Source organism: Dendrobates tinctorius, unplaced genomic scaffold (genome assembly GCF_039654945.1).
Source record: "Dendrobates tinctorius isolate UK_male_01 unplaced genomic scaffold, ASM3965494v1 ptg000164l, whole genome shotgun sequence".
Classification (NCBI taxonomy): Eukaryota; Metazoa; Chordata; class Amphibia; order Anura; family Dendrobatidae; genus Dendrobates; species Dendrobates tinctorius.
This window is the reverse complement of record NW_027361831.1, coordinates 7,298,520-7,325,052: the sequence shown is the minus strand read 5'-3', so window position 1 is coordinate 7,325,052 and position 26,533 is coordinate 7,298,520. Positions and strand designations below refer to the sequence as shown.

The following is a 26,533-nucleotide window of genomic DNA, read 5'->3' as shown; positions in this document are numbered from 1 at the left end:
TTGATTACCTGTTAGCTTCTCATCCCTGAGTAGTAAGATTCGTAAAGGCCACGCAGCGTCTTCGCCCCACGATTAGGCAGCTCACCCCGCCTTGGGACCTTGGCCTGGTACTCAGATTCCTATGTAGGGATCCTTACGTCCCCAGTGAGGAAATGACCATCTCGACTCTCACTCGCAGAACGGCCTTCCTTGTAGCCATTACCACGGCCAAGAGAATAGGGGAAATCCAGGCCCTGTCCACTAGAGACCCATATCTCCAGATCAGAGAAGACCGTATAATCTTGAGATTAGATCCGGCTTTTATCCCAAAAGTAGCCTCTTGTCAAAATATAAACCAGGAGGTAGTGTTACCATCCTTCTGTGACAATCCCCGTAATGAGAAGGAGCAGCGTCTTCATTCACTAGACGTGAGACGCGCGGTTATCGACTATTTAGAGGCCACCAACAGTTGGCGTATTGACCGAAATCTATTCGTCCTATTTGGGGGGTAAAAATAGGGGGAAAAAAGCCTCTAAGGCAACCATCGTCAGATGGATTACCTCAGTAATCTCAGACGCCTACCAGGCTGAAGGCGCAAACCCGCCAGATAGATTAAGGGCCCACTCTACAAGGGCAGTATCGGCCTCGTGGGCGGGAGCCTCGGTTGATTAAGTCTGTACAGCAACAACCTGGGCCAGACTTAATACTTTCTGCAAGCACTACAAGCTTGATGTGCTGGCTAGTCAGCAGACCGCATTTGTGAGAAAGGTAGTCCCACCCTAGGGAGGTGCTTTGGTACTCTCCATGGTGCTGTCAGGGGGACGTCCTGGAAAATAGGTATTAGACCTACCGGTAATGATGTTTCCAGGAGTCCATCCTGACAGCACGGGTAGTTCCCTCCCTGTTTATGTTAGGTTATGTTATGTCATATATTGTAATATGATCGTATCATTAAAATTTTACGTGCATTATCCACGCTGTGGTACTTGTTAAATCACTGAGGGAAATGGGGTGGGACGGAACCTTTTAACCTCTCGTGTGCTTTTACTGTCCCTGTAAGGAGGAGGAGGACGTCCTCCATGGTGCTGTCAGGATGGACTTCTGGAAACATCATTACCGGTAGGTCTAATACCTATTTTTTCTGACTGCAGTAATTAGTGCCCAAAATACTCTGCTTTAACCACTGACCGCAACCAGTTTTGTGTTCCTAACCAGGCCCCATTTTTCAAATTTGACATGTTACTTTATGTGGTGATAACTTTGGATGGTGGTTCTGATTTCAATGATTCTGAAATATTTTTTTCTGTAACACATTGTACTTTATGTATCTGATAATTTTAGATTCCTTCACAACAGTTGAAGTATGGAATGGAAGAACTTCCTGACCAATGCAGTATATATGTCATTTCATTCATGTGTCCACCTGACTAAACACACAGTGATCACATTATGGTTTCTGACAGCAGGGCACGGATCTCGTAGCCACAAGTGGGGAGGGGGGCGCCACCCTCCCGTACCTACGATCCACTGTTTAGAATTGAACAGCCAATCACAGCACTGAAATTAAATTGACTTAAACACTGAGGTCCAGCTGTAATCGGTGCTACATCAGCACCAATCATGGGCTGGAGCTTAGTAACGGTAGCATCAGCAGCATCAACACTGATTGGTGCAATTGGACGATGACGTCGATCGCACCAGTCAATGTGCAGAGACCCGGCTTGACCTTACAGTGACCACCCTGGACTTGCTCATTTCAGCTTAGAGATGTTGCAGAGCGATTACTGTGTTGTTCTGATGCCGGATCTTCTAGGGCTTGTGGTTTCACAGACTATCTTTGCCTTTACCATCACTGCTGCTGCTGCTGTTCCCGAAAGAAGAAGATCTTGATCCTTTCCTGACCTGTTTGTCATAATCCATTTTTGGATCTGTGTCAGTCTGGATTCACTTATATAAACCTTTTCCCTTTCAGGCCTTCTGGGGTTAGTATTAGTTTTGCCCCCGGTGGTCGCTGGTGTTACTACAAGTGTAGTGAGCCTGCTGGAGAGCTTTTCTCCCCGGTAGCCGCTGGTATAATTGCAAGTTTTGTTGGTCAGCAGGTACTGACCACTCCCTCCTTCCTATATAAGCTCACCAGGTGCACCAGCAGTTGGTGATATTATTCCTCAACCGAGCTGGAGTCAGGAGCAGTGGAGCTCCAGCTGTTTCCCTTTCTGGTGCCTAACTCTGCTGTCCGGTGCATGACGGCAGAGGAAGATAAGTTTTGTTGTTCAGTTGCTTTAACTCCCGTGGTGTCTGTTGTATCTTTCCTTTGTGTTATTGGTGCAGTACATCTTTTCCCTGTCTCACCTCCTGGGGAGGGGATTTATCTCAGGGCTAAACAGGAGATAGGGACAGGTCGGGGACTTGGGCCTCACTACCATCAAGTGTACCCCCAAGTTAAGGAGAGTCAGGGCACCCCCTTAGCCTGAGGGGCAGTTCAGAGGCCCAGGTTCCACGTCTCCTGTTTTCCTCCTACTGCCCCGTGATTCTGTTCCTGTCCCCAGCTCTTTCCTAATCCAATTGTGGAGACACGAGGGTCAGTGGGTGCTCTCATCACCTGACTATGGCTGTCTTTAGAAAGACAACATGGATCAGGGCTCATCCCACTGAGCATCCATTATTCTTTCCTGTGGGCAGAATACTACTTAGAAAGGGTGAGGCTAACACATGGTGTGATACTTTATTGGATCACCAACAGTCAATAACTTATACTACAGTCCCAGCAGGTACATAAGATGGTGCAAATGACAGAGTTCACCCTTCCGCTGGCTCGCCGGGAAATAGAACATCTGCGAGTTTGGGGCTTTCAGGGCAGAGATGAGTTAGCGGCAAGCTTAAGAAATCTGACAGTCCATTGAGGTATGTGACCAGGTGACTTGATTGTGCCAACCTGGGTTTTCCAAATGTCTCCATAGGTTCAGTGATGGGCAGTGAATCAAATCTGTATTCCTCTGGCTGGAGCCATGGTGCCTTGGCTGCTGTCTTCTAGAGTCTCACTGTAGAAGGAGAGAGGTTCCTTTTATACCCACAGTTGTCTTTCAGGGCATTATCCACAGGTTTGGGGGGAGGTAGGAGGAGATAATCCCTCATTGTTCGAGTGTTCACTTAATCTGCATATTTTGTCCTTCAGTGTTTGCAGAACTACAAGCTACAGGGACTGATACAATAGGTAGTCAGCAGACATTCATCAAATTAACAAACATTGATTGTTGAATTAACCTTCACCTTTGTCCCTGAAGGATTTCAGAACAAACAGCTGCAGGGAGTGATGAAATAGGGAGTCAGCAAGAATTAAACAAAATCAATTCAGCCTACAGCAAGAGTCATTTTTCAGGCTCATATGAACAATAACTCTTGTTCATGTGCCTTCTGAACAATACATGTGGCATAATTAAGAATTAATGCGGTGTTGTCACACCACCCCAATAACACTACCGCAATACCCCTCTTTCCCTCCCCCCCTCTGTCTCCCTAATTTCTTCTCCACTTCCCCTTCTGCCACCGATTGTTCAATTTTTGGCAGTGTTATTTTTTGTTTGTGTGTTTTGGAGCTGCCGAATGCTGATCAGTCACACAACTCACTGATCGGTACCCGTGCTCGCTTTTTTTCCTGGCGTCTTTTCCTGCTTATTTTTTTTTATCCCATTTTTGCACCACATCCGTGCGTGCATCCTACAGCCGTCGAGCTCTGGTCAATGACAAATATCACTGATCGGCATCCGGTTGGGTTTTTTTGTATGTGAAAATGAAATTGAATACAAAATAATTTAAATTAATTGATAATACTAGATTAGGGACATTAAAAATATTGTTTTAATCTGTTTTATTGAAAACAATTAGACATAATAACATACAAGACAACAAACATTGTACACCAAGCCGTGTTAGGTTACAATATAGTCAGTCTCTTGCAAAGACGAGATATCTTCCGGCTCTAGGGCTCATATCGCCTCAGTTGGATGAAGATCGGTGCATATTCATCAATACTACCGTGAAGCAGAGAACAAACATGTATTTGTCACTGGATTGATAGACTCAGCTGTATGAACATTCTTTATACAATGTTTACTCGTGTACATTATAACAGCCTGGAGAGATGTCATGCCACCCCGTGTGTCTACCGGCACGTCAGCATCATCAGTAAATTAATATAAGAAAATAATAATTGCAGGCATATTTAACCATATCTTACATGTAACCAGAGGAGGTGTACTTCAATGAACAGTGAAGAAAAGAAGTTAGAAAGGGGAAGAAGAAACTCACAGGGAGTATGGTGGGGAGAAGGAAAAGAAAGAGGGCGGGGGGGGAGCGGGTCTCGGACCTCCGAGCCGACCTCTAAGGAGCTCCCTCGACCAATCAAGGTAGTCCGGGAGTTTCTTTGAATAATATCCAAGGCTGCCACACTCGGACCAAACGAGTGTTATCTCCCTCCATTTCGGCCAACAGTTTCTCCATACGGAAGATGTCTGCAAATTCTGCCACCCATTCTGCCATAGTCGGTGGTGTCGTCATGCGCCAGTGGCGTGGGATTACCATGCGCGCTACGGTAATGCAAAACCGGAGAAGGCTTCTTTTCTGAGTGGATATGGGACCTGGAAGGATTGATAGGATGGCAATTTGCGGGGAGGGGGGAACGTATTTTCCAGAAATTTTTTGATAAGCCCCAAACACCTTTTCCCAGAAGGGTCGTATAGCAGGGCACTGCCACCAAATATGGAATAGTGTGCCTCCTTTGTCTTCACATCGCCAGCAGGTATCGTCTACCGACGGGAAAATAGACTTTAGTCTGACGGGGGACAGGTACCACCTGGTCAGTATCTTAAAATTTTTCTCCTGTGCGCCCCCAGCCAGAGACATTTTATGCGTAAAGAGACAATCTTTGTCATGGTCTTCAGCTGAAAATTTATATCCCATCTCCACTTCCCACGCTCGGATGTAGCTCGGGGCCCCGTCCGAGTCTCCTGTATGGAATTCCTTGTATAAGAGAGAAATCAGATGAGAGGGAGGGTCCTGTTGTTGTAGTAAATTTTCCAACCGTGTCATGGGGGGGTGAGAAGTACGGTCGACCAAATGTCCCCGGATAAACAAGCTCAGCTGATTGTATTCCATCCAGGAGAGCGCCCTAGTGGGGAACTTTTCCTGTAAGGTTTCCCAAGACGGAACATTCCCTTCCACCAACACTTGTCCCAGACGTAAGTCAGTACTTCTATGCCAACCCAGAAATTGGTCTCTGTGACACCCTGGAGGAAAATCCGGGTTACCAAATATTGGTGTCAACGGATTCAGAGTGCTGGTCAATTTCTTTTTAGTTTTAAAATGGTTCCATATCTGTAAAACTTCTCGAGTCAAGAAACCAGTAGGTCCCTCAGAGTCATTTGCAACCAAGTCATAGCGTCGAATCCATGGAAGGTGGCGCAATGGAATATTAAAAGATGTCTGTTCCAGCTGAACCCATTGTTTAGAATGATGTCCGAATTGCCAATCAAATAACTGTGCCAGTATAGAGGTCCTATGGTATAGTTCCAGGTCAGGGAGACCTGCGCCGCCTCTGGACTTCGGGGCAGTCAGGATAGAGTATTTTAGACGGGGTTTAGAGGTCTGCCAGATAAAACGGATCAGCGCAGATCTAATGGTCTGGAAGAATGCTTTCGGCGGTGCAATTGGAACCGCCTGGAACAAGTATAAAAACCTGGGGAGAATATCCATCTTAAATGAGTTCATCCTGCCAAACCATGAGATATTCTTCCGTCCGTGCTCCCTCAAATGTTTCAGGGTCGATTCCAAGAGGGTCAAATAATTTAATTTGTACAGGTCAGTCATGTCGGTAGGAATTTGAACGCTCAAGTGATGTCGTCAAGTCTGTGGCCAATGTCGGAAGGGCTGTGTCGCGTATATAAGATTCTATGTGTGGTTGGGGGTCTAGGGGCGATTGGGGGGAGCGATCAGCGTTAATATTGTACAATGTGTGATAATAACGCCGCATTATGTCTAGGATTTCCGTTGGATTCGATGTTGTCTGGCCACGGTGTCGTTGGAGAGAAGGAATGTATGTGGTCTGACTACGTGGGTGTAGAAATCTAGCTAACAGGCGTCCACATTAGCTTGGGCTTTTAATATACTCTTAAAGCGAGTTCTATGATGTCAGGACTTCTCATTTAGCAGGGATTTCAGATCGTCTCTGCATTTGATCAATTCAGTCAACGTCCCCGTCTCCTTATCCTTCTTAAGTTTCGTCTCTAATGTTAATATTTTTTCCGTGAGGTCTATAATTTCCCTACTTTTCATTTGTTTCAAGTGAGATCCATGTTTAATAAGTACCCCTCTGAGGACGCATTTAAGAGTTTCCCACTTGATAGGCATAGCAGTGGTGTCGTGTGTGTGATCTTGTAAGAATTCTGCTATGGTAGTCTTAACATCGGCCACACAAGCAGGGTCTTTTAAAAGGTTATCGTTCAATCTCCATGTCCACTGTCGCGTCACTGAGTCAGGAGGACTGATGTCCAAAAAGACTGGGGCATGATCCGACCACAGGAAACTTCCAATAGACGGTCTCGGATCCCATGCCAGTGCGCAATGACTAAGGAGGAAGAAATCTATTCTGCCATATGAATTATGTTGTGTGGAGAAGAACGTATAATCTTTCCCGTTGGGATTAAAAAGTCTCCAGACATCAGTAAGACGCAAGTCATGAAGGTCTCTTTTCAAAGAGGACAACTGTCGAAGAGATAGGTAGGATTTTGCTGCTGTGGAGTCCAATGTCGGGTTAAGAGTCCAGTTAAAGTCTCCCCCCGATATAACAACCCCTTCAGCGAAGTCAGCCATTGTCTTCAAGAAAGATCTAGTGGCTCGAATTTGGTCCCTACTAGGGGCATACCATCCCGCTATAGTATATGTTGTTGAGAAAATCTGAATTTTCAAGATCACGTACCTGCCCTCCGTATCGACCAGCGTGTCCAACATGGTATGCTGGAGGGATTTGTGGAGCGCTATAGACACACCTCGGGATCGTGAGTCTGGGTTGGCATACCATATAGGGTTTGTGACCGTTTCTGCGGGGTATTAAAGCCTCTAGTGTTCAAGGAGCCCAGTATGATCTTTTGTGTGGCAGTCTTCCCCGGATTGTATGTGTAGTCCAGCGTCAAGGTTGCAAGCTTCGCCAAAAGGGATGGGTCGGCTTCGGAGTCCAGTGCCCGCTGTAGAAAGGGGAGGAAGAAGCTAATAGGGGGGAGTGGATATAATCAAAGAAAATAGATAAGGGTTAAAGGAAGACAAAAGGTAAAAGAAAATTTAACAATACGAGTTTGGATAGGCACAGTCCAACAAACAATTTAAAGCCTAGTGGAGGTAATTGTTAATTGCTGCACCCCTCAATGGCGAAGCAGCCCTCCGGGGGGTAAGTGTACGACAGAAGGGGAGTCGGAGATGCCGTCTCCTCCTGTTTCTGACCTCGTAATGATATAACAGTCGCGTATCTCTAAAGCAAAGAGTCTAATAGATAAAGACCATATATAACTTAACTTAACTATGAAACATATGAGCCGTAAATACATCCCATTTCGTAATTAGTTTCAGTGTCATCAAAACTGACAATGTTTAAAGGTACCCCAGCCTATAATCCTGAAACAGTATAAGCTTTTAGGAATCAAGTCTTCCCTTAACATAGGACACTCTATATTATTCAGCTATTAAAGGCTTGTGGGAATAGTTAATATGAAAAATTAACTGTCTAAGGGTATAAGGGGGGAAAAGGAAAGGAAGGAATAGAGGAGGGGAATCATCTGATAGTATTAGCATATATTAACTTTAGTTCTGCATTACTTGTAGAAATGATCCCCAAGGCCCCTCCCCCATCCAAATATATATAGACCCACTTCAAATCAGATAAGAGAATTGAATAATACTGGGTGATCAGTCAGCTTCTTCCTCTTCTAGATGTATGCGCCCATGTCCATTGGGCCGTCTCCCGCGTCGACGCTGCCTTGGGGGTCTTGACCTCTGTGAGGGTCTTCCAATCTATAGAATGATGGTAAGGATGGCCACTCAGGAATGTCCACCTCAGATATATCTAGGGCAGCCAAAAATGCTGGAATACCACTAGGGTGGCTCAATCGGTGCATCCTTCCCCTCTTCTGAACTCGAAGACAAAACGGAAACCCCCAGGTGTAAGAAAGTTCACGCTGCCGTAACTCATCCAAAAGGGGACGAAGAGCTCTGCGCCTCTGCAAGGTCCATCTGGACAAATCTGGTAAAAGCTGTATGCGAGTGTCTAAATGGTTTATGGGCTTTGCTCTCCTGGCTGCCCCATGACCGCATCTTTAAGTTGGTATTTATGTACCCGGCATATCACATCTCTCAGTGGGTCCTGCTCGCTAGGACGCGGGCCTAAAGCTCTATGGGCACGGTCCAGTTCCAGTGGGGTGTCTTGGGGCATGTCTAATACCGAGTTGAAGATGCCTCTCAGAGTGGAATTTAACTCCTGGGGAGGTATAGATTCGTGTAACCCCCATATTCTTATGTTGTTCCTACGTTCCCTATTCTCAGAATCATCCAGCATTTCTGCTAGGGTCTTCAGCTGTCTAGCTTGAGCGGCTGTGACTTTCTCCTGAGCCTCCATTCTTTCTTTCAGAGAGGCCAGAAGCTGGTCATGGGATTCAACTTTCTCACACATTGTTGGATGTCATCTTTAGGTATGGAAAGTTCGGCTTTATAGGAAGATTCCAAGTGAACAATGTACTGCTCCATATCCTGTTTCGTCGGGATGTCTTTTATTTTGTTATATAATAGATTGAAATCAACTCCTATGGATGCTGCAGAGTGTCCTGTAAAGAGCGAGGCCGATGTCCCGCACTGTGGTGTTAGTGATGCATCTTGTTGGTAGGCAGGTGGTGGCGCTGTGCTAAATGGCAGTCCAGCCTGATGGGCAGGTGACATAGCATGGTCTGCTTGCCCTCTTATCATAGAGTCAACTTCCTTTCCCCCTGTGCTGAAGAATCACTGTTGGTGTTAATACTGGTATCTGGGGGATTAATAATGTCTCCCTGTAAGTATAGCGTGGGGAGTTCTGCAGAAGTCTCTCCCGGGCCCCCGCCTGCTTCACTGGCGCGTGGTTGTATTGGTTTGTCTGCGGGGTTCCCCTGTGAGAGACGGGCCTCCAGGGGCTCAGTGATCCTATCATGGGGAGAGTGCCTGTGGAGCCTCCGCGATCACACTGCAAGATCCCCGAGGGGTCCCCCCATGGTCCTCCATCTCCCCGGACTGCTCCCTCACTTCTTGTACCTTTCCTCCTGTTAACGGCGGGGCCGGCTGTGCTCTGCGCGCCGCATACATCATGGCGCCTAAGGCCTTCTTTCTCCCCGCTCCTGAAAAGTAGCGGGAGATACTCTGGGGAGCATTGTCGGGCGCTGCGGGACCGGTGGACGTGCTCCCTCTGCTCCTTCTGGTAGGCATCGGTGTAGAGGGCATTTGTATCGGGCTCTGTTCAGGTCAGTTACGGGTGTAGGAGTGGGAGCTCTCCAGAGCGCGTCCTCACTCCTCGCCTGCCATGCCACGCCCCCAGGGACATTAAAAATATAACATAGTAATCTGTGTCTACTACAGTATTTTTTACTGAATATAGTTAGAGTTAGTTTCAGTGTGTAAAAAAAAAAATAAATAAAAAATAGATTAGTTAATAGAGCTAGATTAGGACCCATGTAATGCACAGTAAAAAATATACTGTAGTAAATCACTTATTTTACAGTATTTTTAGCTAAAATATAATCACAATCCGTATCAGATAATTGCGGGTGTTCAGTAATTTGTTTTTACTGATGTCCATCTAGTAATTTGTAGTTTCAGAATTTTAGTGATGTACAATAAAAGAATTATATTGTGGTACCGTGTTAGCCAGAAAAATCGATGTAAATACTTTTATGCACAAAAATGACAAATGTATTCTCGGAGTGATATCTTTATTGGCTCAGCAGAAAAAAAATAGCTTTCAGAGCACAGGTTGCAATTATACTACAGGTTTTTCTACTGCATAGAATTACAATTAGCGTAATTTAGTTGCGGGTGCTCAGTTTTTGTTTTTACTGTCGTCCGTTTAGTAAGGTTTTTTTATGTTACCAAATTTTTATAATCTCTTTCTTATTTTTATCTTTTTCGGGATTCTTTTCTTCTATTTTTTTCTTCCTTTTTTCTAGTCTAAATTTAATGTAAAAAAAAGTTTACACCAAAAAGTCACACAAACACCTAAATAAAATTTGATACATACACCACACACTTAAAAAAAAATGTTATACTTGTCCCAAACAAGGTATTCAGCCAAGGAGACCCAAGTCTTCCTTGCCTGCGACACAGATAGTGAGGGAGAGGATGCCACCTTCCTTTATTTTTCTTTCTCCTCTTCATCAAATGATACTGAACCACCACGCAGACTCCCTTGGACAGAACATGAGGCATCGCCCACTATTAGTCACCCCTTATGGACCTCACCTCCCAAAATTTATGAGCCACAGATTCCTGATTTTGTGGTTCAATCAGGAATCCAATTTGACAATGACAGTATTGCCTCACATAAATTGACTTTTCCAAAGTATTTTTCACTGACACAATTTTTTACATCTCATTGTGTCCCAGACAAATTTGTTTTCCCAACAATTTTTATCCCAAAATCTCACTTCATCATTTTCCAAATGGAACCCTGTAGACTCTGTAGAAATGACGTTTTGGTGCCTTGTTTTTCACATGGGGATAGTGAAGAAGGCAGAAATTCAGAAATATTAGAGTGTTGGCGTTTTACATTACACTCCAATCTTCCACATGGCTATGGTCTGGATACACTTTGAGGCCATCCCAAATTTTTGCATTAGAAAGATAATGCACAATGTCATCCCCAGAATGACCCCAACTTTTAACCGAATTTTCAAAGTTTGGTCGGTCATTGATCACTTCAGCAACAAGTTTGCTGAGATGTTCATTCCCCAAAGGTACATCTGCGTAGTGGAGGCTCAAATTCCTACAGTACCTGCCCAGTAAAAGGGCCAGGTATCCAATTTAAAGCCTATAAGCTATGTGATAGTACCTCAGGGTACACCCACAGGTTTATGAAAGGAAAGCCACCTGGATTCAACCCCCTGAATGCCCCCCTGTCCTGGGTGTGAGGGAGTAAATTATGTTGGACTTGGTGTACCCACTGCAGGATAAAGGTTATCACCTCTACATGGATAACTTTTATTCCAGCATCCCACTCATTGAGTCCCTCTCTGCCAGAGCTACCGCAGCACCCCCACCACTGTACAAGGTTGCTCTACACTGATCCCCAAACCAGATTGTGTTCTGGGGAACAACAAAAACATGGGGGGAGTTGATCTCTCTGATCAAGTCCTCCACCCCTACAGTACCATGCGAAAAGCTAAGGTGTGGTATAAGAAGCTGGCTGTGCACATTGCACAAATGACATTGTACAGGGTTTGCCAATTATATGGCTACACCTGGGTGGGAAATTTATAAAGTTGGATCCAAAATGGCCGACATCAAAATGGCCACCATGGTCACCACCCATCTTGAAAAGTTTTTCCCCTCCCATATATTAATGTGCCACAAACAGGAAGTTGCTATCACTAACCATTCCCATTTTATATAGGTGTATCCATATACAGGGCCCACCCAGATGTATCCATATAAATGGCCACCCTGTATAACGTTTTCCACGAGGTAGAGATCAAGCCCTAATATTTGGATGTGAGGAAGGAGCAGGCCCCAGTACTTCCGGAACTGAAGGTGCCCGTGTTGTACCAGAGCAACATTTCCTCGGTGAGGTCCCTCAAACTGGAAAGAGAGAAATGTCGCATAAAAAAGGTTCAAAGCGTGTTACAGAAGGGGGATACGAAAGGATGCCATTAATCAGTGTGACCCCACCCCTCCCCCGACAAACCTGGTCTGTGTATGAAAGACAGTTTCAGAGTCAACCACTCATGTATGAACTACTTAAGTTATTTCTGAATTGCACAACTTGCATATGTTAACCTGATGCACTCTACACTACTCACGTATTGATGCACTTTACATTACTCACGTATGCAAATCTGATGCATTCGACACAACTCACATATGCCAACCTGGTGCACTCTACACAACTTATGTATGCCACCACATTATAAAATTCATATACTAAGGAAACACTAGATCAGTTCTAATATAGGGTCACTTGTGGTGGGTTTCCACTGTTTTAGGTGTAACTTCTATGAACGTGGCATGGTGTAAGCTCTTGATTCCAGCCAATTTTGCATTCAAAAAGTCAAATGATGCTACTTTCCTTCTGCGCCATTACGTGCTCCCAAACAGTAGTTTTCCCCCACATGTGGAGTGCTAAGGAAAACTTGCACAATTTTTGGGGTCGATTTTCTCCTGTTATCCTTGTGCAAAGAAAATGGGGCTAAAAGAACATTTTTGTGGAAAAAAGTAAAATGTTAATTTTTACCTTCCACAGGGTTCTAATTAATGTGATGCACATGAAGTGTCCATAAACTTCTTGAATGTGGTTTTAAGCACTTTAAGGGTTGCATATTTTAAAATTTTGTCACATTTGGGTATTTTCTGTCACATAGGCCAGTCAAAGTCACTTCAAATATGAGGTGGTGCCGAAAAAATTTTTGGGGGAAATTTTGTTGGAAAAATGAGAGAGAGCTGAGCAACTTTTAACCCCTCTAACTTCCTAACAAAAAAATTTATATTTCAAAAATTGTGCTGATGTAAAGTAGATATGTGGGAAATGTTATTTATTAACTATTGTGTGTCACATAAATCTCTGATTTAACTGCATAAAAATACAAAGTTTGGAAATTGCTACATTTTTTGCCAAATTTTGCGTATTTTAACAAATATACGCAAGTCATAGTGAACAAATTTTACCACTATCATGAAGCACAATATGTCACTAAAAAACATTCTCATGATCAGTACGATCTGTTGGAGCGTTCCAGAGTTATTACCACATAAATTGACACTGGTCAGTATTGTAAAATTTTGCCTGGTCGTGAAGGTGAAAACAGGTTCAGGGTTGAATGGGTTATTATATTTTGCATTTATTTTTGAAAATACCTGAAAACTGCCAAATAACCTAGAAAGATTTGTAATTTTCAAGCTTTAAATGTGTATGCTCCTTAATCAGATAGTGATACCCAGGGCCGGATTATAGGAGGGGCAGGCGGGGCTTCAGCCCCGTGGCCCCCACCACAAGAGCTTCTAAGGGGGCCCCCACCACTGGGCAGCGACCGCCAACGCAGCGCGAGGATAAATATTAGACGCCGTCAGTGAATAGCAGGAACGGAGCGGCCGGCAAGGGTCCGTCCTGCTTCCTGCCCGGAGGCCGCGCTTCCTGTTTTCACACGTCATCATTCAGCGGCCGCTGCTGTGTGAGGGAGGAAGCGCTGGCGATGCTGCGGAGGACAGGTGAGAGGAGAGAGGTGGTGTCTTGTGTGTGTATGTATGTGTGTATCAGTGTATGTATGTATGTATGTATGTATGTCTGTGTCTGTGTGTGTGTATATCTGTGTGTATGATGGTGCAGGCAGAGGCAGTGATGGGACATGGGAGTGATGGTCTAGAAGGCAGTGATGGGGTGAAGGAGCAGGCAATGATGGGGGTGATGGAGCAGGCAGTGATGGGGCCGGGTGATGGAGCAGGCAGTGATGGGGTGATGGAGCAGGCAGTGATGGGGTGATGGAGCAGACAATGATGGGGGTGATGGAGAAGGCAGTGATGGGGTGATGGAGCAGGCAATGATGGGGGTGATGGAGCAGGCAGTGATGGGGTGATGGAGCAGACAATGATGGGGGTGATGGAGAAGGCAGTGATGGGGTGATGGAGCAGGCAATGAGGGGAGTGATGGGGGTGATGGAGCAGGCAATGATGGGGTGATGGAGCAGACAATTATGGGAGTGATGGAGCAGGCAGTGATGGGGTGATGGAGCAGACAATGATGGGAGTTATGGGGTGATGGAGCAGGCAATGATGGGGGTGATGGAGCAGGCAGTGATGGGGGTGATGGAGCAGGCAGTGATGGGGTGATGGAGCAGACAATGATGGGAGTTATGGGGTGATGGAGCAGGCAATGATGGGAGTGATGGAGCAGGCAATGATGGGAGTGATGGGGGAAGGCAGTGATGGGGTGATGGAGAACGCAGTGATGGGGTGATGGAGAAGGCAATGATGGGAGTGATGGCGTGATGGAGCAGGCAATGATGGGGGTGATGGAGCAGACAATGATGGGAGTGATGGGGTGATGGAGCAGGCAATGATGGGAGTGATGGGGAGAAAGCAGTGATGGGGTGATGGAGAAGGCAGTGATGGGGAGAAGACAATGATGGGGTGATGGTCGAGAGGGCAATGATGGGGTGGTGGGTGAGAATGCAATGATGGTGGTGGTGGAAATGTGGCAGAACAAGAGGATAAGATTAGATTGTACATCTAAGTGCTACAGTTCGCGCTCTACTGTTATGGCTAAAATGTTAATGATATGGGGGCCCCCACCAGATTTTCTGCCCAGGGACCCCCACCAACCTTAATCCGGCCCTGGTGATACCACACAAAATAGTTAATAAATAACATTTACAGTATTCCTGCTTTTGGTCCGCAGCATTTTTCCAACATGCCGGTTTATTTTTTTCAACGTTATTTTTTTTGGCTGATATAAGTCTTACAAGTTTACCAACAAGTTTTTATATGTTCAATTAAATTTACAGAACCTATTTTCTGCTGTAAAAAAAACGCTTTTGAAAGTACTTTGAGGGGCCTAGAAATGTCAGAAATGGCTATTTGACTGCCAATATTACAGAGAAGCATTAATATCAAAAATTCGAAAAATTCAAGGCATGAAAACTGTCTTCAAAATATGTAAAGAAAATAGTTTATTTATATATAGATATTTAGTATAAGCAGTACTAAAATATTAGTGTATACATAAATACACACAAATTTTACATGAGTATAATCATTATGAAGGACACAGGTAAAGAAAGTCCAGGAGACCACACTACACTGAAAAGTATGCGACCGGAGGAATCAAGTTCTTTAAAGGATAGACCATAGAGTATAGTGAGAATAGCGAATAGTTTGTTTTTTTGCAGGATAATTAAATGTTTTTATTACTATCATTTTCGCCTACATAACATTTTTTGGTGACTTTTTATTACAATATTTGGTAGGCAGAATGAACAAACAGTTGATCCCCACATTCCACTTATTCATGGACTTGTTATGATGTCTTCTATTAGACTGTGAACTGTCATTGTCTTAGTGAATAATTCAGTTTTACTCCATAACTTACCATTTCTATGGACATTTTGAGTAGAAATGTTCAAAAATATGAATTTCAAGGATATTTTATTATTGGTTTTATTCTTGGCAGATTATCTCGAGATCACACAGGATACAATTGAAGTGAATGCCATTACTCCAGATATATCATCATCTCTTCACAGCAAAGATCTGTTGTCTGATCGTTTGAAAAAGGTCCTATCTTATGATTCATTACAGACTACTAATACAACTAAAAGTCAGAAAAGAGGCATTAATAAAAGATCTGCTCTTAAAGCAAATAAGCCAATTTCAAGCTCAGAACATGGACATGCTTTTCCCCTTGAAACATCTTTTGCTAAACATCAAAAAATTCACATAGAGGAGAAGAGATTTTCTTGTTCCAAATGTGGAAGAAATTTTAACCAGCAATCAGATCTGGTTAGTCACCAGATAACTCATATTGGGGAGAATCCATATTCATGTTCAGAATGTGGTAAATGTTTTAAAGTGAGATCATCACTTAACAGACATCTGAGAACTCACACAGGGGAAAAGCCATTTTCATGTTTAGAATGTGGGAAATGTTTTAACCGGAAATCTTATTTTGTTATTCACCAGAGAACTCACACAGGGCAGCAGCCTTATTCATGTTCAGAATGTGGAAAATGTTATGGACACAGGTCACATCTTGTTACACACCAGAGAACTCACACAGGGGAAAGGCCGTTTTCATGCTCAGAATGTGGGAATTGTTTTGTATATAAATCACATCTTGTTAGACACCAGAGAACTCACACAGGGGAGAAGCCTTTTTCATGTTCAGAATGTGGGAAATGTTTTAGCCGGAATTCTTGTCTTGTTATTCACCAAAGAACTCACACTGGGAAGAAGGCACATTCATGTTCAGAATGTGGAAAATGTTATGGACAAAGATCTCATCTTGTTACACACCAGAGAACCCACAAAGAGGAAAAGCCTTTTTCATGTTCAGAATGTGGTAAATCTTTTGTAGAGAAATCACATTGTGTTAGACACCAGAGAACTCACACAGCGGAGAAGCCTTTCTCCTGTTCAGAATGTGGGAAATGTTTTACTAGTAAATCATTTCTTGTTGCACATCAAAGAATTCACACAGGCGAGAAAGCATATTCATGTTCAGAATGTGAGAAATGTTTTTTATATAAATCATATCTTGTTAGACATCAAAGAACTCACACAGGGGAGAAGCCTTTTTCCTGTTCAGACTGTGGTAAATCTTTTGCACGTAAAATACATCTTACTAGACACCAGAAAATTCACTCTGGGGAGAAACCATATTCATGTTCAGAATGTGTGAAATGTTTTTTATATAAATCATATCTTGTTAGACATCAGAAAACTCACACAGGGGATAAGCCTTTTTCATGTTCAGATTGTGGGAAATGTTTTACAAGTAAACTATTTCTTGTGGCACATCAAAGAGTTCACACAGAGAAGAATCCATATTCATGTTCAGAATGTGGGAAATGTTTTTTATATAAATCATATCTTGTTAGACACCAGAAAATTCATACTAGGGATAAGCCTTTTGTTCAGAATGTGAAAAATGTTTTACCCAAAAATGGCACCTTCTTGAACATCTAAAATCTCATACGGGGGGAATCCAGTATCAGACCTAGAATGTGAAAAATGAATTACTGGAAAGTATATTTTGTTGACCATCAAAAATAATGTACATCGGGAGAAACTACAGTGTGGGAAATAAGTATTTGATACACTGTAAATTTTGCACGTTTTCCCACCTAGAAAGAATTAATAGGTCTGTAATTTTTAGCGTAACTACCCTTCAGCTGTGATAGAATGTTAAAAAAAATCTAGCAAATCACATTGTATGGTTTTTACATAATTATTTTGCATTTTATTGCACAAAATAAGCATTTAATACAATAGAAAAACAGAACTTAATATTTGGTACACAAACCTTTGTTTGCAATTGCAGAGATCAAATGCTTCCTGTAGTCCTTGACCAAGTTTGCACACACTGCAACAGGGATTTTGGCCCACTCCTCCATACAGATCTTCTCCGAGATCTTTCTGGTTTCGGTGCTGTCGCTGGATATCATTGAGTTTCAGCTCCCTCCAAAGATTTTCTATTGGGTTCAGGCCTGGAGACTTTATAGGCTACTCAAGAACCTTGAAATGCTTCTTACAGAGCCACTGCTTCGTTGCCCTGGCTTTGTGTTTTGGGTCATTGTCATGCTGGAAGACCCAGCCACGACCCATCTTCAATGCTCTGAGGGAAGGAGGTTGTTGACCGAATTGTCACGATACATGACTCCATCTATCCTCCCTTCAATACTTTGCAGTCGTCCTGTCCCCTTTGCATAAAAGCACCCCCAAAGTTTGATGTTTCCCCCACTATGCTTCACGATTGGGACTGTGTTCTTGGGGTTGTACTCATCTTGCTTCTTCTTGCAAACACGGCGAGTGAAGTTGACACCAAAAAGTTATATTTTGGTCTCATCTGACCACGTGACCTTCTCTCATGCCTCCTCTGAATCATCCAGATAGTCATTGGCAATCTTTAAATGGGCCTGTACATGTGTTGACATGAGCAGGGGGACCTTGCGTTTCTTGCAGGATTTTAATCCATGACGGCGTAGTGTGTTACTAATGGTAATGTTTGAGACTGTGGTCCCAGCTCTCTTCAGGTCATTGACCAGGTTCCCCCGTGTAGTTTTGGGCTGATTCTTTACCTTCCTCTGAATCATCCTTGCCCCTAAAAGGCGAGATTTTGCATGGAGCCCCAGACCGAGGAAGATTGAGTTACCTGTATTTCTTCCATTTTCTAATAATTGTGCCATCAATTGTTGCCGTCTCACCAAGCTGTTTGTCTATTATCTAGTAGCCCATTCCAGCCTTGTACAGGTCTACAATTTTGTCCCTGGTTGTCTTTATAAGGACAGCTCTTTGGTCTTGGCCATGGTGGAGAGTTTGGAATGTGATTGATTGTGTGGACAGTTGTCTTTTATACAGGTAACAAGTTCAAACAGGTGCTATTAATACAGGTAACGAGTGCAGAGTAGGAGGGCTTCTTAAAGAAAAACTAACAGGTCTGTGAGAGCCAGAATTCTGGCTGGTTGGTAGGTGATCAAATATTTATTTCATGCAATAAAATGCAATTTAATTATTTACAAATCATACAAAGTGATTTTCTGGTTTTTACTTTTAGATTCTGTTTCTCACAGTTGAAGTGTACCTACGATAAAAATTACAGACCTCTCCATTCTTTGTAGGGGAGACAACTTGCAAAATCGGCAGTCTATCAAATACATATTTCCCCACTGTATATATGTTATTGACAAATTGAACAAAAACCATATAACAAACAGTCGTATATTTAAATGCGAAGGAAAATTACTTTACTGCATTTCTTGGACTATTAGATGCACTTTTAAAACAAAAAGTCTGGCTAATAAGTTAGTCTCTCTTGTAGTCTGGAGGCAGCTTCCTGTGATGGAGGATACCGCTGAGACAGTGTAAATGTGCATATGTAGTAGAGCTGTGTGTGTATGTAAATGTGTAGCTGTAGCAGAGCTGTGTGTGTATGTAAATGTGAAATACACAAAGAAGAAGTATTCAGCTCACCCCTCTTCACTCCTGATCACACCTCCGACGCACGGAAACACCCTGACCCGGGTGTATAGTGCATGCACAACATAAAGAAGGATTTTTCCAGCGTCTCCAGGAGATAAAATAATAATTGCTTTATTGAGAATATAAAATCTTCATACCATCAGGTAAAAACGACATAAAGAGGCGTATGGAGGGGAGCAATTTCCTACGCGTTTCACCCTGAAAGGGCTTAATCACAGTTCTGTAGCAGAACTGTGTGTATGTAAATGGCAGATATAGAAGAACTGAGTGTACATGCACTGTCCAGCAGTGATGTGTGTGTGTGTATATGTGAGCTGCAGTGTTCATTAATGTCCCTTCTGTGACATTATATGTAAATATATAGCATTGTGCAGAGAAACAGTTACAATGGGTTTTAGTATTTCCCTATTCTACCCTAATTCATTACAGTTAGTGATATCGACCGTGCCACTTTGCGCCACGAGGGAAGATTTAATTAGTACAAAATAGGAAAAATATTTTTTCCACTGTCTAAACTTGGGCGCGTCTGTAATGCTTTTGGATGTGGACTCACTGTGCCACAGGCCTGGCTTACCCTGGAGGGGTGTGATTATGTGTCTACTAGATCTTCTTAGGGCCTCTGATGTTGAGCATTGGCTGGGCTGCCGTTTAGACACCAAGTACCATTCCAGCATTCCAGGGTAGTCCCCTGGTCTACACCAGCTGACCGAAGTGTCAGTGGCACAGGTATGAGGTACAGTAGCATGATACAGAAGCGTAGTCAGGCGGTCTGAGCTTGGGGCAGGTATCATTGGTTCACTGTACAAAGCTGGAGTCAGGAATTGAGAAGTCAAACAGAGCGAGTAAACAGGTCATGTCAATAACTGGAGACAGAATATGGAGATACGCATAAGCACGGTGCTAGCAAGCTAGAGACCAATGTTAAGGGAAATAGAGCTGGGAGGAGCTGACTAATATAGACCCTGCTGGCACCAGAGAGACCAGGGAATCTAATCTCTGCCAGACATAGACCGGTCAAGCAAAATGGAAACTGCATGGTGATGCCAGCCCGACAGAGGAATCACTCAAGAATAGTAGGGACAAAGATATTGTCGTCAGGCTCCTAAGACCTCTCCTCAGGACCGTCACCCTTCCAATAGACTAGAAAAAAAGGTCCTCCTTCACCTTTCTTGGAATCCAGGATATCCTTCACTTCAAATACGTCCTAAGGATCCTTCAGTAACAAGCATAGAGGCAGGAGTTAGGGGCTTGAAGAAGTGGTTTATGACCACCAAGAGTGAGACATGGAAGGAATTGGGGATATGTAGGCTCACTAGGACCTGAAGTCTGTAGGTCACCGGATTCTCTGCCTGAGAACCTTGAATGGCCCAAGGTACCGAGGAGCAAGCTTGTAAGAAGGCACCTTCAGGAAAATATTGGGAGATGACAGCCAAACTATATTTTCAGGTCCGTAATCTCTTCTTGTCTGCATAGTATTTCGTACTGGACACGATCTTAAGGAGGGAGGTCTATGTCTGCTGCCAGATCTGAAGGAAGTTACCATAAGAAGAATTAGCCTCTAGTACCCTGAAGGAAGCAAACATAGGCGTCAGAACTTAAGACTGAGGGCTAGGAAAGAGCAATGAAGAATGGAGATGCTCCAGAAGACTCCCCAATGTGGTTGTTCTAAGAAAACTGCCCAGAGTAGTAGTTCAGCAGCTTCCAAAAAGCTATCCAGAATTTAGAAGTGAACTGATTGCCACGATCTGAGACTATTTGGAGAGGAAGGCCATGGAGAGGAAAAAACGTGCTGGAAGAACTGTGTGGCAAACTTAGTAGCGAGGGAAGACTGACTAGTGGATTGAAATGAGCCATTTTGGAAAGGTACTCAACCACAACCCACATGGTGTTGGAACCCTCAGAGGCAGATCCGTGATGAAATCCATGGCTATGTGTTGCAAGGGAGTGGAAGGAAGTGGCAGTAGGAGACCAACAGGCTTGTCCCTAGAGGACTTGTTTCTGGCACACAATGGACAGGCAGTCCTGGTTACAAAGTCCTATACATCATTTACCAGTGATCGCTACCAGAAGTGGCAAGCAATTAGCTGAGTGGACTTCCATATGCCCATTGGTTTTGTGACCCCCAAGACAGAATTCTCCTCCTCTTACCAGTAGGGACAAAAGTCTTGCCCAGAGGAATGTCTATTAAAAGAACTTGGGCTGCATAAATAATCCTAGTTGGGTCAATCATGTGCCGAGGCTCCTCCAGGGAATCGGACACATCAAAGGATCGAGAAGGTGCATCAACTTTGACATTCTTGTCCACTGAATGGAAGTGTAATTAAAAACACTTCCGTTCTGTGGAGAAGAATGTCAAACACTTAAAAACACTTAAAACGAGCAAAGATGATTTCCCACCTGGCTTGATGAGGATTCATCCTCTGGGTGGACTGCAGGAAGGTCAGATTTTTATGGTCCATGTATGTTATTACTTGAGTGCTGACACCCTCTAGTAGATGTCGCATTCCTTGAGCGCAATTTTGGAGATAAAAAACAGACTTCCCCTGAAGTACTTCTTTACAGGAGCACTGCTCAAGCACCAATAGATGAGGCATTTACCTCAAAGAGAAACTGCTTGTTGAGATCATAGTGATGCAGCAAGGGAGCACTTGCAGAGGCCTCTTTCAAATGCTGGAAGGCTGACTCAGAACAATCTCTGCCATAACGAACGAGAAGTGGAGGATTAATTGCCTGTAGAAGTTGCCGAAACTCATGAAGCTCTGGATGGCACTCAAACCTTGAGGATGAGGTCAGGAAAGAACAGCAGAAATCTTCTTTGGATCCATTTCGAGACCTCGGTTGGAAATAATGTAGCCGAGGAAAGGCAAAGAGGTTTCTTCTAAGACACATTTGGACAAATTGGCAAACAAATTGTTCTCCCGAAGCTGCTGCAGAACTTGACGGATGTGTTTTCTGTGAGAAGGTAGATCAAGGGAGAATATCAGGATATTGTCCTAATCAACAACCACAGAAACATAGAGGAGATCCCAAAAGATGTTATTAACGAACGCCTGAAACACGGCTGGTGCATTTCAAATCCCGAAGGGCATGACGAGATACGCATAGTTCCCATCAGGGGTATTAAAGGCTGTTTTCCATTCATCTCCCTTACAGACACAAATTAAGTAGTAATCACAGATCCAATTTAATGAAGATCTTAGATCTACGAATTTTGTCAAATAGCTCAGAAATCAAATACACAGAGTACTTGTTCCTAATAGTAATTTTCTTAAGACCTCGATAGTCTATACAGTGGTATAGGGAACCATTCTTCTTAGTCACGAAGAAGCCGCTATCGGCAGTAGAAGAGGATTTACTGATGAATCCCTTGGCTAAATTCTCTTAGATCTATTCAAGCATGGCTCTAGTCTCAAGTAGAGATAGGGGATACACCTACCTCCGGGTTGTTGAAGTGCCAGGATCAATGGCACAATCATAAGGTCTGTGTGGTTGAATGACCTCAGCTTTCTTTTTACAGAAGATGTCTGCAAAAGCATGATAATAGATGGGCCGCAAAGCAAGGTTGGAAGGCACAGGAGGCAGAGTTTTGGGCGGGACTTTGGCTAGGTAGTTGGAAGCACAGTGTGGTCCCCAATGAAGTACCTGTCCGGAGGACCAGTCAATAACTGGTGTGTGTAGATGCAGCCATGGAGGGCTCAGGAGAACAAAATTCACAAATCTGGGTAGCACGTAGAAGTAATTTCATTCAGTATGCCAGACTCTATTCCACAGCATGATAAATCGAACAGGTCCTGCCAGGAGTTGTATATCAATGGGGGCAATAGTCGGGATGATCCAGCTGTTGTGCAGGAAGCTGAATTTGACGGACCAGATTCAGATGAATGAAGTTGCCTGCAGAGCCGAAATACGGATGGGCAGCAGTGGAAAGGCACTTCTCCTGCCAGGTCAAGGTAACTTCAGTAGCTTTGTAGTGCAGTTACTCTTACCTAGTGTCATTCCCAACCAGCTCCACCACCAAAGTATGGAAGCATAAGTCACACTGGGTCATGGTATCCATGAGGTGCAGCCTGGAACCTTGAATACCGCTCGGAACATCTCCAGGGACCTCCGAATATTGCTGGTATCCGGACCTACACCCTTAAAAAATGGGGTTTGCCATGGCTTTTCCAGACAGTAGAGAAACTATAAGCAATATCTTGGTCTGAAGGAAAGAATTGAGCGTGGAGTGTGAAATGGCTCTGACACTGTTGAAGCCATGGCTCTCCTTTGGGTCTCCATCGTAGTGGGACGGATGTGGAAACTGGGGCCTAGCAGTTCCACCAGAAACTGGAGTAATAGTTGGTTCCATTGGAGAGGAAGAGTGTCCAGAGTAGTATTGGCAGCACATGGTAGAAGCGGACATTGTGTTGGACAGACCCTGCAGCTGGTCTACCACCTCATTGATGGCCTGCAAAAGCTGGTCTTGATGTTCACACTGAGAGTGGACCTCCTCATACAATACTTGTACACTTGGGATCTCTGGGTCGTGATTTGTCAGGCAGGCCCATGGCCCAAACAATATGCGACGCTGGTGGGTGTGGACACACTGTGCCAGGGGTCGAGCTTACCCTGGAAAGCAGTGAATAAGTATCTACAGGGTCTTTTAGGGCCTGTAATGGTGAGGATATTCTAGGCTGCTGTTAGACACCAGGTACTACTACAAGGCAGTCCCCAGGACTACAGCAGCTGACCGGAGGATCAGAGGCATGGGTACGAAGTACAGGAGAGTGAGACCAAAGTGTAGTCGGATTGTCCGAGGTCAGTGCAGACAGCATGGGTTCACTGCACAAAACCGGAGTAAGTGATGGAGAAATCAAACATACTGGGTAAACGAACTGGTTTGATAACAGGAAACCGAATAAAGAGCTATGCATAAACAGGATGCTAGCAGGCTAGGAACCAAAGTTCAGGCAGAGAGTGGTAGGGGAGCTGCCTAATATAGACCCTGATGGTACAGGATAGGCCAGCGAACCTAATCTTTGCCAGACACAGCAGAGTTGAATTCCTGCAGAGACCGGCCACTCCTCCTAAAGCCAAGTCAAGCAAAGAAGGCAAGAGGCAAACTCAGCGAGACGGCCTGATACGAGGAGAAGCCACGTGGTGACCACAGTGAGTAAGGCAGCACTGAGGAGGCATGTGAGTTACAGCCATGACAGCATCTTATAATCCAAAAAATACAGAATTACACTTATATAATTATATAATTAAACATAAATGCAGTTACTAATATCTTTCATCTACTAGGCAATTAAAAAGCAAGCTTCTATGTGCATTGAATATTTCAAAATATATATATATATATATATATATATATATATATATACACACACACTATGTGGACAAGTATTGCAATCCTTGCCCCGACCACCCAGAAAATATCCCAAATGTGCCATCTATTTGTTATTTTTAGCTTACAATCTGACATATAATGTGGTCCATTTATCTAATCCCATTCTTTGCTAAGTATAGTAGTTTATTAACCATCATTGGGAACTGATTCCCTTCAAGACAAGAAATGGAACCTGATGAGTCGCCCATTTCATCCAAATCTGCTGGTTCATAAGTTTCAAAGCTCCCAGTTGAGAAGTCATGTTGTAGATAAGGAAACTTGAAGTAGACTTTTGGAGATGAAGCCTCTTCAGTCTGGCTGTTTACCTCCACACAAGGTCTTTGAACTCATTTTTTATGATATTACCGTAAATGCTTTTTCTTTTGTATAAAAATTGAAATATTTGAGATGTGATATTATTTTTTAAAGGGAAATTAGAATAAAATGTCTACAATCCCTTTTTTCCTTCTTCCACTCCCCTGTACAGAATTATTAGGGCTATAACAACATCACTTATGTTATACAGAGCACAAGTTAACCCCTTAATCAACTTCCTATGACCAAAAATAGGATTAGAGTTTGTATACAATATATATAATAGGAAATAATACTAGGATCGCTGTATATATACAGTTCTTTGCCAAAAGGACAATAGAGAACATATAAAGAAGGAGGGGCGCACCAGGAACTATTCAAATATAAGATATTTTATTGAAATACAATTCGGGGACATGACATAAAATCATTAAGAAGCAGGAGAACTGAAAATATTCAAATGAGAGCCACTTCCCTAACACACGTCTCGGCAGCGTGCCTTCGTCAGGGAAAATCCGAATGTTTTCGGTTCTCCTGCTTTTTAATGATTTTATGTCATGTTCATGTATTATATTTCAATAAAATATCTTATATTTGAATAGTTCCTGGTGCGCTCCCCCTTCTTTATATGGTCTCACATATGTTATACAGAAAAATAGCGCTATCTCCATAGTTCTTTATACAAGGACAAGGTCTTCTGGCATTTTCTATTATTCTCACACGCTCTTTATATGAACAAGATCAGTGAGTCTCATTATACCGAGTAGAGAAGCTCCAGGGACATAGACCCCGTATGGTCCTAACACGCTGGGGGCCCGGAGTATCCAGCCACGGGGCCCGGATTCTCTCATTTTTAGCTCTGGCGTTTCTTGTAGAATAAATCACTTTCTCATACAGTCTTGTAGTAATGACTTTGTTATCACTTTTTGTAGAAAGGTTCATCTGACTCCATGTTATGTTATCTAGTTATGTGTAAGAAACAATAAATGTCCTACTGCAGTTTTACCGTGTGTGTCCAGTGTCAGTTCTTCTATGTTCCCTAATACAATACTCATAATACTCATATTTAGTTAGCCACATTCTATAAGACCAGAAATCTTATCAGTTCTCCATGAATTAGATATTGCACTTAGCGTCATGTCTGACTGCAGTACAAGTTTTTTAATCCTGTTTTGTGCGGTAAAGTTGTGTCGGACCTGATGTGAAGTAGAAATATTGAGAAAGTAGCACAAATCAGGTCTTATCCGACAATTAGAATTAGGCTGGGATCACACATGCGAGAAACTCGGCCGAGTCTCACATGTTAATACCTGGCACTGCCGCTGGCACTCAGGAGCAGAACGTGTGGCTGCATGTATTGCTATGCGGCCACACGCTCCAATCCGCGTGCCGGCGGCAGTACTGGGTATTAGCATGCGAGACTTGGGCGAGTTTCTCGCATATGTGATCCTGGCCTAATTATCAGATTATACTAAACTGATCCATAGAGTCATGTGTTCTGAAACGTTGTTCAGCTTCTGCTTATCTAAACTATTGAAACAAAGATATGGAGAATTTGTGGAAACCCCTTTCCCCCCTTGGATGTAGCCTTTAGAAATACCCTGCTTTAGGGGAGAGAGGGGAAAAAAAGACAAGTGCGGTGCGTCCTCTGAGCGTAATACAATTTTACCAACAGTGAAAAAAATCCTTTTGGTTGTGGTTATGCTCACCTTCTATCAGTAAGAAATGCAAGTTGAGATTCTCAAGGAATCAATTATTTGGGCACCTCTCCTCCGTGTCTTCTATAATCCAATAAGGTGTTCAGCTCACTTTGGAGAACTATGTGTTGATCCTACTTCGGATCTACATAATAATAATAATAATAAATTTTATTTCTGTAGCGCCGACATATTCAACAGCACTTTACATTTC

General features: G+C 43.4%; 1 protein-coding gene across 1 annotated transcript in view; it reads left to right on the top strand.

The window, feature by feature from the left end:
- LOC141052956 (uncharacterized) overlaps positions 1 to 25,627 on the top strand; it is a 123,038-nt gene extending 97,411 nt beyond the window's left edge. Inside the window, 2 exon segments of the mRNA XM_073550294.1 lie at positions 15,413 to 16,864; positions 16,867 to 25,627. Of these exon segments, the coding sequence (XP_073406395.1) occupies positions 15,413 to 16,864; positions 16,867 to 16,961 (1,547 nt within the window). The 3' untranslated portion in view covers positions 16,962 to 25,627.
- Positions 25,628 to 26,533: the final 906 nt, after the last annotated feature.